A 17,783-nucleotide genomic window follows, 5' to 3' on the forward strand; every position below is an offset into this window, starting at 1 on the left:
CACACATTGCAATTGGGTGACAGAATTTTACCCTCTCTTTGCTTCTGGCAGTGGCCTCATTTCTTCCATGTTTCTGAAACTGTGGACCTCGGATTGGGACTTGAACCCACCATCTTTTAATTGAGATCACACACCTGGTCTCAGGACTTAATGAAGTTCAGGTTCTTTTTAGTTTTAAATTCATTAATTTATTACTTATTTATTTATTTATTTAGGCTGCTCTGCGTCTTAGTTGCAGCATGCAGGGTCTTCGTTGCAGCATGGGGACTTCTTAGTTGCGGCATGCAGGCTTCTTAGTTGCGGCATGCATGCGGGATCTAGTTCCCCGACCAGGGATGAATCTGGACCCTCTGCATTGGGAGTGAGCAGTCTTAACCACTGGACCTCTAGGGAGTCCAAAGCTCAGGTTCTTGATGTCTCATCACAGAAAGAATTCAGTGAGAGACAAAGTGATAGGTAAGAAGTAGATTTATTTAGAGAGAAACACGCTCCACAGACAGAGTGTAGGCCATCTCAGAAGGCGAGAGGCACAGAAATATGGCATGGTTAGTTTTTATGGGCTGGATAATTTCATAGGCTAATGAGGGGGAGGATTATTCCAACTGTTTTGGGGAAGGGGTGGAGATTTCCAGGAATTGGGCCACCTCCCACTTTTTGATCTTTGATGGTTGGCCTCAGAACTGTCATGGTGCTGGTGGGTGTGTCACTTAGCTTATGCTAATGTATTACAATGAGCGTATAATGAGGCTCAAAGTCCAATGGAAGTCAAATCTTCTGCCATCTTGGATCTAGTTAGTTCTAACCAGTTTTTGTCATGTCCTATGGCTAGATCATTCTTTTAAAGGTTGTGCCCTGCCTCCTTCCCTCCTGTTTCAGTTCCAGCTTCTGGGAGACCACCCTTCCCTCTATGGTCCCAGTTCCTGTTGGACAGTCCCTGCCTTTTCTCAGTGGCTTCTGTGTTTGCCTTGCTATCACACTTGGTCTTTCAGCAATTTTGACATCTTTGTAATTAATTTTCCGTATTAAACATTTTCTTTTGAACTACTTATTGAGAGCTTTCTTTCCTGATTGAACCCTGACCCATTTTCCTAACTGAATCAACACTTTAGAAGGACAAGGGGAAGGTAAAGGAGAAAAAAACCCTGCAAAAGTGGTTCTGCTTCCCAGAAGAGAAGGAACTGAGTTACTTTCCATTGCAAGTTTAAATTCACTCCTCACATCTCTGCAAATTAGCACAAATGGATACTCAAAAGTGAGATCTAATTAAACATAGAAAATAAAGGAGTTCACCTTTTTAGTCTACCCCGCTTTGGGACAGTTAAATTTCAACTCCTTCATAAATGTCATTATAAATATGCATTTTCATGCTATTTACCTTACATTTAATTCCATATCAGCAGCATTTTTATATACTACTATACAGCTGTCGTTTTAAATAATACTCCTATTAGTAACCCCATTGGGCCTATGTATCCTGTGAAGTAAAACCTCCACGTTACAAATCGATTAGCATAGAGGTGTATATCGTCCCAACTTGAGACTGTCACAGTTTCAAGAATATGGAATTGAGATTCCTATATTCTAGTCAGTCTCCATTAAGTGCATTAATGTTGCCCGAAAACTGGGTTCGCCTCTTGGTGGGTATCTAGCCAATAGACACAACCAAGCCAAAGGTTGGGAGAAGGAAGGCCTTATTACTTGCAACAAGTAAGGAGAACACCAGGGATCTCTCCTAAAGCACTGTCTACCTGAACAGCAAAATTGGACAAGTTTTTTTTTTTTTTTTTTTTTTTACTTTTATTTTTTATTTATTTATTTATTTATTTTTGGCTGTGCTGGGTCTTCGGTTCGTGCGAGGGCTTTCTCTAGTTGAGGCAAGTGGGGGCCACTCTTCATCGCGGTGCGCGGGCCTTTCACTATCGCGGCCCCTCCCGTTGCGGGGCACAGGCTCCAGACGCGCAGGCTCAGTAGTTGTGGCTCACGGGCCCAGCTGCTCCGTGGCATGTGGGATCCTCCCAGACCAGGGCTCGAACCCGTGTCCCCTGCATTAGCAGGCAGATTCTCAACCACTGCGCCACCAGGGAAGCCCCAAAATTGGACAAGTTTTAAGCTAAGGGTACATGCATATTCGTGAAGGGGCTTGAGCAGAGGAGAATTCAGCATAGAATTGGGGCAAAGGTTGACAGAGTCCACGATTTAGTTGACTGAAGTCAGGAGGGTCAACATCGCATTTCTTCCATCCTGCACCTGGTCAGGGCGGGGCGGCGGCAGGCTGGGTGCTTAGTTCCTGCAGCACTGAAAGATATATTATTATGTATATCCCTTGAGGAGGAACTAGGTCTCTGCTTTATCAGTGCACTTTTCTCTCTTCCTGAATTCCTTTGTTCCCTTATGATCATTAATACTGAGACCTGTTCAAGGGCAAGCATTGTGGCCAGGCTCAGATCACAAAATGTCTGAGACCAAAATGGCTTCTCTTATGTCAAGAAAGCCGTTCCTGGTTCTCTTTCTCCGGGGACCCCCTCATTTATCTGCTTACGTTAACTTGGAAGGTATGTTAACAGGAGCTGTGGGGCAGCTACCTCCTTCCTTCCCCAAGCAGAGAAAGCCAATCTGCAGAGAGCAAACCAGCAGAGAAAAAGATATTCTGAATGCAGCTAAAGTTGTTTCACTGGATAAACTATGCTGTCCTCAGAGGCAGAGCTATAGATTAGACCAGAAATGGCAAGAGATTTCAACAAATCAACTCACATTCCAAATATTCTTTGATGATGTTTGAGAGAAAGTTATAGAAGAAAAAGATCCCTCTCCCCGTCCTTTGTCCTACCCACCTTCTCCCTTCCTCCTCCTCCCTTTTTCTTTTTCCTTTTTTTCTTTCCTTTACTTCAAACATTTATTGACATCTTCTGGGCATTGTTCGGTCCTGGGCTCACAGCCAGGACAAAGGCAACTATTACAAGATTAGTTCCAGTATAACAGTGGAGGCAAAAGCTTGACACCAGTTTTTAAAAGCAAACAAAGCCTAATTTTTAGGGAAATAGAAGAACAGTCCAGAACATAAACACTCTTCTTTCTGTTCTTAAAGTTAATTATTCCAGCCATTTCCTCCTCAATACATATGCATTTGTACTTCCTCAAAAGGAGACAATCCAAAGCCCCTTCCAGCTGTGCTTCTAGAGGCAATGTCACAAGACTACTATTTTTCCAGTGCAATATCTCTTACTTCTTCCTTTAGTTGAGTCTTAATCTAGTCCAGTTTTGTTTGTTTGCTTTTGTTTGTTTGTTTTGGCCGTGCCCCACGGCTTGTGGGATTTTAGTTCCTCCACCAGGGATTGAACTCGTGCCCTTGGCAGTGAAAGAGAGGAGTCCCAACCACTGGATGGCCACGGAATTCCCCTGGTCCAGTTTTAATATCTCATCATCCTGCAGTGTTTTTTTTTTTAATTAATATTTTGCCACATTTGCTTTCTCACTCTCTGCATATGGTAATGATTTTTTTTAAATATTTATTTATTTATTTATTTAGGTTGTGCCAGGTCTTAGTTCCGGCATGTGAACTCTTAGTTGAGGCACGCACGTGGGATCTAGTTCCCCAACCAGGGATCGAACCTGGGTCCCCTGCATTGGGAGTTTGGAGTCTTACCCACTGGATCACCAGGGAAGTCCCATCCTGCAGTCTTAGGCTAAATCATAAATGTAATCCCTATCAACCAACTCTCATGTGCCCCAATGCAAAACAAATACAACTACAATAAGAATTTCCATTTAGAACATGGAGAAAGGAGAAGGAACCATAGAGTATGTACTGTCTGCTGTTGGACAGAGTTAATGAAGCAAAGCAGAGAACCACTGAGTCTCATGGTTGACTTGAGAGTGGTGAGAATCCCGTTGTCAATGAATCTGGCTCTCTGATATTACCTGCTGGGATCATTACTGTTGCCAGGGGAACACCTAAAAGGACGTTAGCATAGACTAGCCTGTCTAAGGAGAAGGAAGGGGTCTATCTCATTTGCAATTCATTTTTTGTTAAAGGTATTGGGGTACCAAAATGAGACTCTTCTTGAGACTCTAAGGAATTAGGACATTCTGCCCTATTGATTTTATTTTTACTCTTTATTTATTTTTAAAAATCAACTTTATTGAAGTATTATTTATGTATAATAAAATGCACCTACTTTGATCACCTAGTTTGATGAATTTTGGTAAATTCTGCCCCATTGATTTTAATGAATCACAGGCCTGTCACAGGTTGGGTTTCTGCTGGTGCTACATTTCTGATAAAACTGTAGTCATCTGTTTATCAGTTTCATTTTAGGGGAACTTCCTCACAGCAAACACCAAAAAATGTGTCAGGTCATGGGGCTGCTAAATTGAAGAGACAAGGCTGGGAGACCCTCAGATTTTCTATTTGTTAGCAGCAACTCTGGGGATAACACATATCCAGGGCGCTCTGTTTGACAAACTTTGTCTTAGGACAGTGTAGATGAAGAAACTGGCTGGGCTGGCAGAGAACTCTTGCTCTCTATCTTCTAGAATATCACTCTACCCCACAGACTGAATTCCAGTCCAATATACTTTGCCATGACATTGCCATCCTGTTTGTCAGGAGGGGAGCCAGTGTGTGGCACTGTGGTACAGCTCAGCGAGGCAGGGTACCCCAAATCCTCCATTCATTCCTCCCCAGTGGCCAGGATCTCACCTTTTCTCAGTCAACGCTGTAATCTTACGCACAGAAAGGGAAGTGAATCAGGGAAATTGAGCTCTTCGCTTCGGTCCAGCAGATGATTACTTTCTTGATTTGGACCTCAGCATTCTCACTTTCCAATTCTTCTTTTTCTCTACCTGCATCCAGGAAAATCTCAATGAGAGCATGCAAATTTCTTGTTGTACTTCATTGAAGGTACTCAGGAAAATTTAACAGTATCTGATTTTCAGTCTGGGTCCAATCGGGAAAGAGATTTGAACTGACAATTATTTGAACAGAGAAAGTTTAATATGAAGAATTTTTTTTTTTTTTAAGAATTTTTAACTCTACTAGGGGATTAACGTGAGAAGTAAAGAGGGAGGGGATAAATTGGGAGATCGGGATTGACATATACACACTACTATAGGTAAAATAGAAAACTAATAAGGACCTACTGTATAGCACAGGGAACTCTACTCAGTACTCTGTAATGGTCTATATGGGAGAAGAAGCTGAAAAAGAGTGGACATATGTATATGTATAACTGATTCACTTTACTGTACACCTGAAACTAACACCACATGCCAAATCAACTATACTCCAACAAAAATTAAAGTAAAAAAAGAGAACTCTAAAGAATATAGAGTTGAGTGCTTGCTTCAGCAGCACATGTACTAAAATCAGAACAATACAGAGAAGATTAGCATGGCCCCTGTGCAAGGATGACACTCGAATTCATGATGCATTCCATATTTAAAAGAAAAAAAATAATAATACAGGGTTGAGATAGAACACCCAAAGAAGGACTCTACCTCCACCTCCAGACCTTTGTCCAGACCATGCTGGAGAGGGCCCAGCTGTGGCTCACAGGATGGCAGAGAAGTCACTGTGGTGTCATGCTGTTGGAACTTGCTGGAAGTCTGTCCTCTAGTTTGCTTCAGGCAAACCCTTCCCTCCTGGTGGTCCCCAAATGTGAAATTATTTAAGCTCAGGACATTTAGTGTGAAAAACAACAACAGTGTTGTCGAACCCAAATTCCTGTGCCTGGTACACAGTGAGACCAAACAAGCAAAAACATCAGAGTTTGGAGCAGAGGAAGGTTTATTGCAGAGCCAAGCAAGGAGGCGGACAGCTCAGGCTCAAAAAGGCCAAACTCCCTTATGGTTTTTGGGGAAGAGTTTTTATTGGCAAAATTTGAGGGGAGGGCTGCAGGGTGTGTGACTTTCTTCTGATTGGTTGGTGGTAAGGTAACAGGGTGGCATTCTAGGAATCCCAATTATCAGCCTTCCGGCTCCAATCATTCTGGTGTCCACATGCTTGTGCCCAGCCTGAAGTTACCATCCTCCACACTGAATGGGGGCCTTAGTTTCTGTAGAAGAACTCAGAGATATATACCAGATTGCTATGCATATCTCCCCCTAGGAGGAACCAGAACCCTGCCCTATCGCTGCACTATTGTTTCTTGACTGCCTTTCCTTTGTTTCTGCATTCCCTCATTTCCCTGATTAGTAACAGTTTGAATCTGCCCTTTGGAACTCAAAGAAGGTCTAAGAGGCTGAAGTCTTTTTCCTAAAAACAAGAAATGGGGAGAAGGCTATTGTACCTGGGAGGGTCCCACAGGATCCTGCTCGGTTTCAACAGTACCCATAACAAAAACAAGAACTGCCTTCTCGTGCTAAGAGTTCCATCAAAAATCCTATAAAGAAGTGATGCTAACTCAGACTGGCAACACAAATCAGTAAATATCTAAGAGAATGTGCAACTGCAAATGGGGGAAGAAACAAGCAAACAAAGCTGTGTGCTCTAAGTTTCATCAGAAGTCTGGAGAGAGACCTGGGGTTGGGGAAAAAAAAGCAACAGGGAGAAGCATTGTTCAGTCTCTATATTTAAATACTTTATTTTTGAAACCTCAAGGGCTTCACCAGTGACATGATACGTCTTTCCTAAATTTCACCAACAATTGTAATTTCCCAAACTGAGTGGCATGAAACTATATATTCGGTATATAAATTGGTATTTGGTTTACCCACATACCAATTTTGTTTGTTTGTTTATTGTGGTTAAAAAAAAAAAAGCATAAAATTTTCCATTTTGGGCTTCCCTGGTGGCGCAGTGTTTAAGAATCCGCCTGCCAATGCAGGGGACACGGGTTTGAGACCTCCTCCAGGAAGATCCCACATGCCATGGAGCAACTAAGCCCGTGCGCCACAGCTACTGAGCCCGTGTGCTACAACTACTGAAACCCATGCACCTAGAGCCCGTGCTCCGCAACAAGAGAAGCCACCGCAATGAGAAGACTGTGCAATGCAACGAAGAGTAGACCCCACTTGCCGCAACTAGAGAAAGCCTGCGTGCAGCAATGAAGACCCTATGCAGCCAAAAATAAATAAATAAAATAATTTTAAAAATAAATAAATTTTTAAAAATTTTCCATTTTAACCATTTTTAACTGTATGGTTCAGTAGTGTTAACTATATGTACCTTGTTATGCAACAGGTCTCTAGAACTTTTTCATCTTGCAAAACTGAAACTCTATATCCATGGAATAACTCCTCTTTTCGCCCTCCTTCTGCCCCCTGGCAACAACCATTCTATTTTCTGTTTCTAAGAGTTTGACTACTTTAGGAAAAAAAATTTCATTACAAATTTTTGGCCGTGCCACGTGGCTTGCAGTTTCTTAGTTCCCCAACCAGGGATTGAACCCGTGCCCCCTGCAATGGAAGTGCAGAGTCTTAACCACTGAACCGCTAGGGAATCCCCCTAAGGTAGTTTTAAAATCAAAAACCTCCAGACTGAAATTTCTGGAGAACACACTCTTGAAATACTGTCAAAGCATAGTATGATTTTATATATAAGACTTTGACCGTTTTGCATGTATTAAGGATGTGTCAAGGGGACAAGGTGAAATACATTTAGAGGCATATCAAAATATAGTAGATATAAGAACTAAACATTTCCTTCATTTTATCTGATTACCTGGGTTTTATTTAGTTGTCTACAGTAACTCTGCAGCAAATTACTACACTGTATAATCTGGAGCAAGTTAAACTCAGCAACTGTAAAATACAATGTACAGTTGTCCTTCAGAATTAGTGCAATACCTCTAATATCACTGAATGAAGGTGAAATAATACTGCTTGTCCTGTAGGAGCTATGTTACTGGACTGCTCACTGCTTTAAAACTCTGTCTAGGAGAGAAGCTGCCTAGTAGTTTGGCTCACTTGACAAGTGTATCTCTAAAAAGAAGAGCTGTATCTGGCTTGAAGACTTTATTCATTAAGAACATCTTGCCTATGCTTCTCAAACTACAATTTATTCACTAATTTATTCATCAGATATTTATTGAGTGCCCATAGATGCACTGTGCTAAGTTCTGGGGAAATAGTAATGAGCAAATTCAGACATAAAGTTGCTCTTTTTACTATAATTTTGCTCCCCATATAGACTTTATTAGTGAGGAAAGGATATACTGAGGAGCTAACATGAGTATTCTGAACCATTTGTCAACCACTCATTTTTCCATTCAACAAACATATTGTTATGGCCTGATTTTCTGTCCCCCTCAGATGCATATGTTGAAACCCTAATCCCCAATGTAATGGTATTTGTAGACAGGACATTTGGGAGGTAATGAGGGTTAGATGAGGTCATGAGGGTGGTGCTCTCATGATGGGATTAGTGCCTTTATAAGAAGAGACACTAGAATGCTTGATCTCTTGCTCACTCTGCCATGTGAGGACACAGTGAGAATGTGATTGTCTGTAAGCCAGGAAGAGAACCCTCACCAGAAACTGAACCCTGAAGGTCCTTGATGGCAGACTTTCCAGCCTCCAGAGCTGTGAGAAAATAAATTTCTGTCTAAGCCACCTGGTGTATGGTGTTATGTTATGACAGCCCTAGCAAACTAAGACACATGTATTGAGTTTCTAGTAAGGCCCTGTGAATGTAACCCTCGCCCTTAAGGAATGCCCAATCTCATGAGTATCAGTCATATAAACAAAGAAATATAATATGGTATCTATAGCAATGGAGGTGTGGTCCAGAGATAATGTGGTCTAGTGATATAAAGGATGGTGTGATTGACTCTGCTTGGATGGCTCAAAGAAGTCTTCTCAGAGAAATTATGAAATTTATTATAAGGAGAGGTAAGACGCCACTACCAAATTGCTTTGTAATGTGTAAATTCTACCACTAACACCACCCCAGTGTGCCATTTCCTCCACATCTTCTTTGCATGGGGGACCATCAGTTGAGAAATTTGCTAATAGACTGATTCAAAAAATATTTACTGAGAGCTTACACTATGCCAGACATTGTGTTAAGATAGAAAAATAATTAATATGTCACTATAGAGTTCAAATTAATATCTTTAATTACTGTATTTGCATGTTTTGTATGTGTTTTACTAGCTATTTCTCTCTATTCTTATTTATATTTATATTATTGCATACTTATTGTTATGGGCTGAATGTTTGTGTCCCCCAAAATTTATGTTGAAGCCCTAACTCCTTATGTGATGGTATTTGGAGGTGGATCTTTGAGGGTAATTAGGTTTAGATGGGGTCCTGAGCAGGTTAGTACTCTTATAAGAAGATGAAGAGACCAGAGCTCACTGTCTCTGCCATGTGAGGGTTCAGCAAGAAGGTGGCCATCAACAAGCCAGAAGGAGGGCCCTCACCAATAACCAAATCTGCTGACACCTAGATCTTGGACTTCCCTGCCTCCAGAACTGTGAGAAATAAATGTCTATTGTTTAAGCCACCCAGCCTATGGTATTTTTTTTTTTTCTTTTCTTTTTTGGCCACATCCTGCGGCTTGTGGGATCTTAGTTCCCTGAGCAGGGATTGAACCCAAACCCTCAGCAGTGAAAGCTTGGAGTCCTAGCCACTGGACCACCAGGGAATTCCCATACGGTATTTTTTTTTTAATTGAAGTATAGTTGATTTACAATGTTGTTAGTTTCTGGTGTATAGCAAACTGATTCAGTTATACATATATATATTCTTTTCCATTATGGCTTATTATAGGATATTGAATGTATTTCCTTGTGCTATACAGTAGGACCTTGTTGTTTTTCTGTTTTATATATAATAGTTTGTATCTGCTAATCCCGAACTCCAAATTTATCCCTCCCCCACCCCCTTTCCCCTATGGCAACTTTAAGTTTGTTTTCTATGTCTGTGAATCTGTTTCTGTTTTGTAAATAAGTTCATTTGTACCATATTTTAGATTCCACATATAAGTGATATCATATGGTATTTGTCTTTCTCTGTCTGACTTCACTTAGCATGATAATCTCTAGGTCCATCCATGTTGCTGCAAATGGCATTATTTCAATCTTTTATCAGCCTATGGTATTTTTTTATAGTCTGCTAAGCTGACTAAGACACTTATCTATTGAGGTATTCTTACTAACGAATTAATTTATACTTCTGCTTGGTTTCATGAAGACTTTGAGCTAGATTACTAGGGTTTTAATATTTTTTATCACTCTTGTGAACTTCATGTGATAAAAACATTATGTTTTTACATGTTTTTATATCATCAATAACTATAATGATAGATTAGCAGAAATATTTACTAAGTACTTACCATGTGCCACTGTTTTGGATTTTGTCTTAAGATGCACATTAAGATGTTGGGTAGATTAGTGGTGTATACCTGCACTCAAAGAATTTATATTCTAGAGAGGGGAGACACTCAATTAAAATGAAAATAAACATGTAAGCTAATTTCAAATTCTAATAGCAGTTAAGAAGAAACTATAATAGGATAATAGACAAAAGGGGGAAATGACTTTGGCTAGAATTATGAGAAAAATCCTTTATGAGAAGATGACATTTGATCTGGGAGTTAAAGATTAGAAAGCAGCCATGTCAAACTCTGGGAAAGGGCTTTTCAAACAGAAGGAATAGAAAGTGCCAAGGTGCAGGAACCACTAATCTTGGTGTGCTTAACCTAAAGACCTGTGTGGCTGAAATGTAGGGATTAAGGGAGAGAGTAGAGATGAAATTGGAAAAATAGGCAGAGGCCAGATCATGAGGAACTTTGGAAGGGAATGGAAAGGCATTTAAATTTTATTCAAGTAACAATGAGAAGCCCTTGGTGCATTTTAAGCAGTGGGAAGCGGGTGGGGGCATGATCAGATTTGTGCTTTTGAAGATCTCTCTGACTGCTCTATGGATAATGGTCCATACTGTCATAAGTGGAGGGAGGCCAATTAGATGTTTACTACAGGGATCCAGGAAAGAGATGATGATAGTTTAGATTAAAACTGTAATCGTGGAGACAGTGAGAAATTGATAGAGCTGAATGTATTTTGATGACTTGCTGATGAATCCATCAGAATTTCAGACATTCTAATTCTGTACATCTGGGGAGGGCTGAGAAAAATGCAGTTATACCAAGTAACCCAAGTGGTTCTGATGAAGATACACAAGAAGTATACTGAGAAAATACAGTGGTAAAGACTGAGAATGCACTTGGTGTTTCTTTTAATAAGTAAGAAAAATGATTCAAAAAAAGAAATTATTGTCTTATGTTTGAGAAACAGACAGGTTTTTCATTTGGTAAACTGATCCCAAATTGTGAATAAAATTAATGAAAAGATTACCATGGCAAAAAAGAATATTATTTCCTGTTTTTAAAAACCCAGTCTCATTTTGACTTTCACCCCTCCTTTTCAAAGATGTTTTTAAGACCTTTCCCCTATGGACCTCTGCTTCTCTGTCAGCTCTTCTCAGCTTGTACCTCCATGGTTGGCATTAATATTATATCCCAATATCCAGTTCTCTTCTACCTGAAATTGCACTTCTCCAATGCCTTGAAATTACGTGCGGCCATGACTTTCCTTAGCAAATGAAATGAGAGTGGAAATGACCTCTGTAACCAATTCTCCAGTCCGTTGTGGTGAGGGGTGGCTGGAGAGGCACATGGTCATATACAAGTGCTATGAGATCAAAGTAAGGCGGAATTCTGAGGCTGGAGAACAGCTGCCTGGAGAAGAGCCAAGATCCACAGTAGACCTTGGGTGAGTACTGAGATTTGGGGGTTGTTTGTAATCGAAGCATGACCTAATCTATCTTGACCAGTCTCTGTGTTTCACCTTCACTGGACCCTTTTTTTTTTTTGGCCGTACCACGTGGCATGCAGGATCTTAGTTCCCCGACCAGGGATCGAACCCGTGCCTCCTGCAATGGAAGCGTGGAGTCTTAACCACTGGACAACCAGGGACGTCCCCATTGGGCCTTTTATTTTTATTTATTTATTTAAACATTTTATTTATTTATTTATTTTATTTTTTGGCTGTGCTGTGTGTTAGTTGCAGCAGCACATTGGATCTTTGCTGAGGCATGCAGGATCTTTCGTTGCGGCGTGCGGGCTCTTCGTTGCCTCGCGTGGGCTTCTCTCTAGTTGTGGCATGCGAGTTTTCTCTCTCTAGTTGCAGCGCTGGGCTACAGAGCGAGTGGGTTCTATAGTTGCAGCCCGTGGGCTCTCTCGTTGAGGCTCACGAGCTCAGGAGTTTTGGCGCACGGGCTTAGTTGCCCCACGGCATGGGGGAATCTTGGTTTCCTGACGAGGGATGGAACCGATGTCCCCTGCATTGGAAGGCAGATTCTTTACCACTGGACCACCAGGGAAGTTCCATGGGCCTTTTAAATGGCTGCTTTGGGGCAATGGTTAGCCCTAATCAAGACCCGTGTATGGTCTTCTCTGAAGCCCGCAGGATTAAAGTACCAGATGATTTTTCTAGACATAAGATAAAAGCTTAAATATTTCTTAGCCTCAAGGATCTCAGACATAGGTGTCCCTCTGTTATATATTTACCTTATTTATTTTTCTTTGTTTGCGTGAGGTCTTAGTTGTGGCTCACCGGCTCCTTAGTTGCAGCACTCGGGGTCCTTAGTTGTGGCATGCGAACTCTTAGTTGTGGCATGCGTGTGGGACCTAGTTCCCTGACCAGGGATCAAACCTGGGTCCCCTGCATTGGGAGCACGGAGTCTTATCCACTGTGCCACCGGGGAAGTCCCATTTTACCTTATTTACTTCAATAACTCTAACCTAAGTGATAAAAGTAAGCCTTCCCAAACCATTCTGGGTTCCCGGTATCTTTTAGGATGTCACTCAGCAAACAGTCATCAGAGGTCATGCCATTAAGACCTGTGCTCTGGCCTGTTCCTCTTCTTGTGAAAAAATCCAAAAAAAACTTTCCTATGCTTTAGTACATTCTGAACTGGGGTACATATGACAGCTATAGCCACCCCAAACTTAGTATGTATTTAGCAGGGAGTAAGAGATACAAAATTCATCTTCATCTTGCCTTTTAAATTTCAATGGAGTCCCTTGGAAGCAGAGCCAATAATAACTCCATGATGCTCAGCTTTACCTTGACTCAAACCAGGGTTTCTAAACCTCATCATGATTGACAGGAAGGGCAATCCTTTGCTGTGAGGGGCTGTCCTGTGCATTGTAGAATGTTGAGTGGCATCCCTGGCTTTGATCCACATCCTGGGCAATAGCACATCACAGTTGTGGCAACCCCAAATGTCTTGACATTGTCAAATGTCCCCTGGGAGGCAAAATTGCTCCCGATTGAGAACTACTGGCCTAAATGAAAGTATATTTTCATGATAGATATTGCTGAATGATGACAATTTAAAACACATATGAGGTTTAAAAGCATAAAAGGGTATTAGATGTAAAAAATTATCAAGATCCATGTTTAAGAACAGACACAGTAGATATTTTAATGAAAGCAATGGTCCTGCCATTCTTTATTTCTCACAATAATACATATTTACAGAAGAAAAGGAATTGTACATTTTAATTTCTGATCATTATACAGATTTATTTTTTGCAGTTGAATAATAAAAGGATGAATCTCTTAGTGACTTTTTAGAATAACTTCAATGTTACTTGAAGGTACTAATTATATGTTAAACGTATTCAGTAACTGTTGTAAGCTCACTTGAAAACAAAGGACACTTAGCACCCAGTAAAAGTAATAAAGTAACATCATTAGAGCCAGGATCTTTTAGAAGATCTGACCTGGAACTATCTTCAGCGTAGATTCCCAATCCTATTTCTCAATATATGTTTTAGAAACTTGGGTGAAAAAAATATGTAAAAGGAAAATCTCCATAGGTTTTTGTAGGATTAGAATTTAGCTTTTAAAGAATAACATGTGAATCAGTTTTTCCCTCATAAGGCCTTGAAAAATTGGCATCTTGAGGTGCTATTAAAAAAAAGGAGTGAAATTTTTTGCTTAGTCAACAGCTTCAAATATTGGTTTTCGTTTTTTAAGACAATGAATTATAAATTCCTTTTAATAAAAGGTTAAAGGCACAGTGAAACAATGAATAATAGTTGCACTTCACTATTTTAGAACTCAAAATAATTCAAAAGGCAAAATAATTCAGGTGGCCAGCACCTGGTTTGTCCCGAAGGGGGCAAAATTATCATAAGAGATATCCAGGGACAGGATGTAGAATTGCTGCACTGAGGTTTAACAGTGGCAGGTGACTTAAAGCTTCACTCAAAATACAGTTTTTAAGTTTTGAAGTTTTTTTCAAGTTTTACAGATTTAAAGATGCCTTTTGTATTGCTCGGAATTAACAAAAATTTATTTTCTGGATAGTGAGTACTAATACTCAGAAATATATTCTTTTATTTTTCCAGGACTATATTTTCAATCTAATGATTACCTCTTAAAAGTTCCTCTCCTTTTGCCCTTGTTGTCCAATAGGTTTTGCTTTATTGGTTGAGCCATCCAAACTGTAGGAAGAGAGGTGGTGAAACTAAAAATCTGTTCTTACTTGTTAGCAGCTGTGAAAAGCAAGCTTGAAACCAGTATCTAAAAGGGAGGAAATATGGCCCTCTAGATTTCACCCACTTTACGTTTTTCTAATTACCTTGCGGTGGATGGCAGAATGGTAAGCAAGGCTTTTAAGAAGTAATGGATAATTTACTATAGAAAATTTTGGGGAACATGGCTATGACTACATTTATGTGTAAGGAACAAAGAAGCTTATAGACGATTACAATTAAGAAGCTAACCACAACCAAGTAACATTTTATGCTCAGGAGTTGAAATCAAGCGTCTTCGTAGCGTCTTTGCTTGCCTTCAAGATGGAAATATTATTCTATGTCCTGGATTTGTCATTAGAGAGCCAAATATGAAAAATAGAGCCATCAGATAAGGAGTGGTAGCAAGCACTAAATATACAGGTACTTGAACAACTTAGCTAAATGGGGGATAGAAGGGAGTATTGTATGTTACACCAATAGGTTCTCAAAAAAAGGTTTTTTTTGTTCTGGCCGCGCCATGCGGCTTGTGCAGGATCTTAGGTCCCCCCGTTCAGGGGTCAGACCCGGGCCCTGGGCAGTGAGAACACAGAGTCCTAACCACTGGACAGCCAGGGAATTCCTTGAAAATGTTGATATAGTACAACTTTAAAAAATAGGAGATTAGGGAGAACAAATGAAAAACATTTTTAATTGTACCAGCTATCATACTGGTGATGGTTTATTAGTATTATTATTCTGAGACTGTTGCATGCATAAAGTAGATGAAGGAAATGAATAATTGTGGGATATTCCTGTGTCCTTGAAGACCAGGATTCTCAGTAGAGAAAAGCAAAAGACACAAATATAATAGAAAAGATTAGGCAAAAACCCTGTAGTACTTAATTTGATTTGCAAGTATCAAAATAAACTCATGAATGAAGTGTTTTATCTTAAAAAAAAGGATATTTCCTAGCTCTCTCCTAGAAACAAAAACCAATATAGCCGCAATGAACTTAACAGTCACAATTACAGTTTTGAAGCACTATACCTCACTGAAAGTAACCAGGCTCATTAAGAGAAATGGCGGATACCAGGTCTGGGGCAGGAAACATACAAGTTGAGCCTGGAATAGCCTGTCTTATGAGACTACAAGGAAGCCATTAAAGACTGCTAGAGTAGTGTCAAAAGCACTCAGAGTCAACTTGATAAGGCTCCCAATGACCAAAGATAGGACAATTTGAGCTTTAATAAGGCAATATGTAAAATGGATTAAAGCCCATCAAATACGTTTGAATCCATGAGTTCACAACACTTAAAAAAAGTGATCTACAGAGGATGATAGAAAACAAGTTTATTATCTTAAAAATTGGTAAATAAAGGGGAAAATTCAAGTTTATTTTCCCTTTCCTATATGAACTTGACCACTGGTTAACCAAATAGTAGATATGGGGAAACACCTCTTTATAAAAATGTTCCAACTAATAAATGAAAAAGAAATGACAGAATATTCTCCAACCCACAACAAATCAATGGATCTAGGCATTGAGTATCAATTTCAGCTGACATCACAAAAGAGAGAAGCAGACATTCTGTGCCCTCTGTTGAAAGAATACACCATGATCTATGGTCTGGCCAGAAGGTCGAACCTGATTCTGCTCAGATCTCTGGATCCATGTGTCAATATCCAGAGGATAGAAGAACATGCTGAATTGTGCCATGAGTATGCAATTAACAAAATATAGACAGTGGGAAATTTATAAAACCAGGTTCTTCAATAGGTAAATTTTAAAGAAAAGAAAGAAGGAGAAACCCAGAAATTAAAAACAGACATTAAGAGATATATTTAATAAAGCAATTTTAAATGGGTAAGATTAAAAGCTAGTGTGTAGAGACACACACTTGGGGGATAAACTACGAAAGAAATGCAAGGCAGTGAGGACTATTAAAATCAATGTAGTGTTTACTTCTGTGGGGTTGAGGAAGAGGTTTGTTAACTGTGACAGGACACATAGAAGACATCCAAGGTGACTGGCAGAGTTCTAAAAGAATGTTTCCTCATGAGAATGTAATAAGCTATACATTTTCTGTTTGGTTTTCAGTATTTCTGTTTATTTTATAATATTCCTAAAAGATAAAATTAAAAAAAAATCAAAGCCCTTAGGATTTTCCACTAAAAATTATGGATGTGAATACTTCTACTGTAAATATCAGCTGATGGTTCTTAAGAAGTTGCCTGTATTATAGAAATATTTCTAAATAATAAGCTACAAATATTTGAAAAATATAATATTAAAATCTTATGTGTGCATAGTTATAAAAAGTCAAAGCATTAAGTATACATTCCTAACATGAAATTTATTTTATTACAGTATTATGTTATACAATTTGATTAAATGGACGTTGTCAACTGCCAAAACTTTCCTTTCCTACTCCATACAAGGTTATTCCTGTTATTCTATTAGCGGTTAGAACGTGAACTCGAGAAGAGATTTCACATTTCCTTGAATGACCACGCTTTGTTTCACTCTCCATAGAACAAAGATTAGTTATTTTGACCAACCATGAGGGAAGTTATCAATATGTAGCATTACACACAATGTCATCCGATTTGCAAATAAAGATCCTTCACCCACATACTCAGCCTTATGTTCTCTTCCATATATTAATGGCTGATGGAGACTTTTTTTGCTGTTAAGTGTCTGAGAAACTCAAGAATGTAAAACAGACCTAAACCACCAAAATGAAAGCAGTTTTAAAATGCAGTATAACAATAAACATGGACAAACATATAACTGGGTTGTACACTTTTTTGCCCATCAAACATTGACAGTTTCCCTCCAATTCTTCAAGCAGCATCTTGAAAAAAATGGTGCAGTTGTACGGTCTCCTTCCCTTTTCTTTTAATACCATTATGTGGTGTTCGAGTGATTCACATATTCCAGAAGTGACCGGTCTAAAACCCTTTGAATAAGAGCTTCCTCAATTATATTAAAATCCTACAATAAAGAAAAATAATTAGAAACATACAGTCAGAGATGACAGTTTTCAGAAATTGGAGGATGAGAGTTAAGACAATGCCTCATCTTGCAAAGTGAAGCCCTGAATTTAGTCCAAGTTTCCACAAAAACTCATAGAACCCAGGACTTTTGCTTTGGGGCTTGTGCATTTTCTATTTCATTTTTACTGCCTATCAATCAACTAGCTACAGTCATAGTAAAATAGTTTTGATCTGGAATTTAAAGTTTTTATCTGATCTAACTAGTAGTTTTTAGCCAACAGTACAAATCCTGTCAGAGTGCTATGCTCCACATAA

The 17,783-nt window shown here is 39.5% G+C and overlaps 1 protein-coding gene across 3 annotated transcripts in view; it reads right to left on the reverse strand.

Moving 5' to 3' along the window:
• Positions 1-2,095: 2,095 nt before the first annotated feature.
• Positions 2,096-17,783, reverse strand: part of RNF125 (ring finger protein 125) — a 55,415-nt gene continuing 39,727 nt past the window's right edge. The window contains exon 6 of one of the 3 annotated variants that reach the window (XM_082354406.1): positions 2,096-6,053. In XM_082354406.1, the coding sequence (XP_082210532.1) occupies positions 5,982-6,053 (72 nt within the window). In that variant the 3' untranslated portion in view covers positions 2,096-5,981. The other 2 variants (XM_082354407.1, XM_082354405.1) reach the window with 2 other exon arrangements.

This window comes from Balaenoptera borealis, assembly GCF_965194805.1.
Source record: "Balaenoptera borealis genome assembly, chromosome: 14".
Classification (NCBI taxonomy): Eukaryota; Metazoa; Chordata; class Mammalia; order Artiodactyla; family Balaenopteridae; genus Balaenoptera; species Balaenoptera borealis.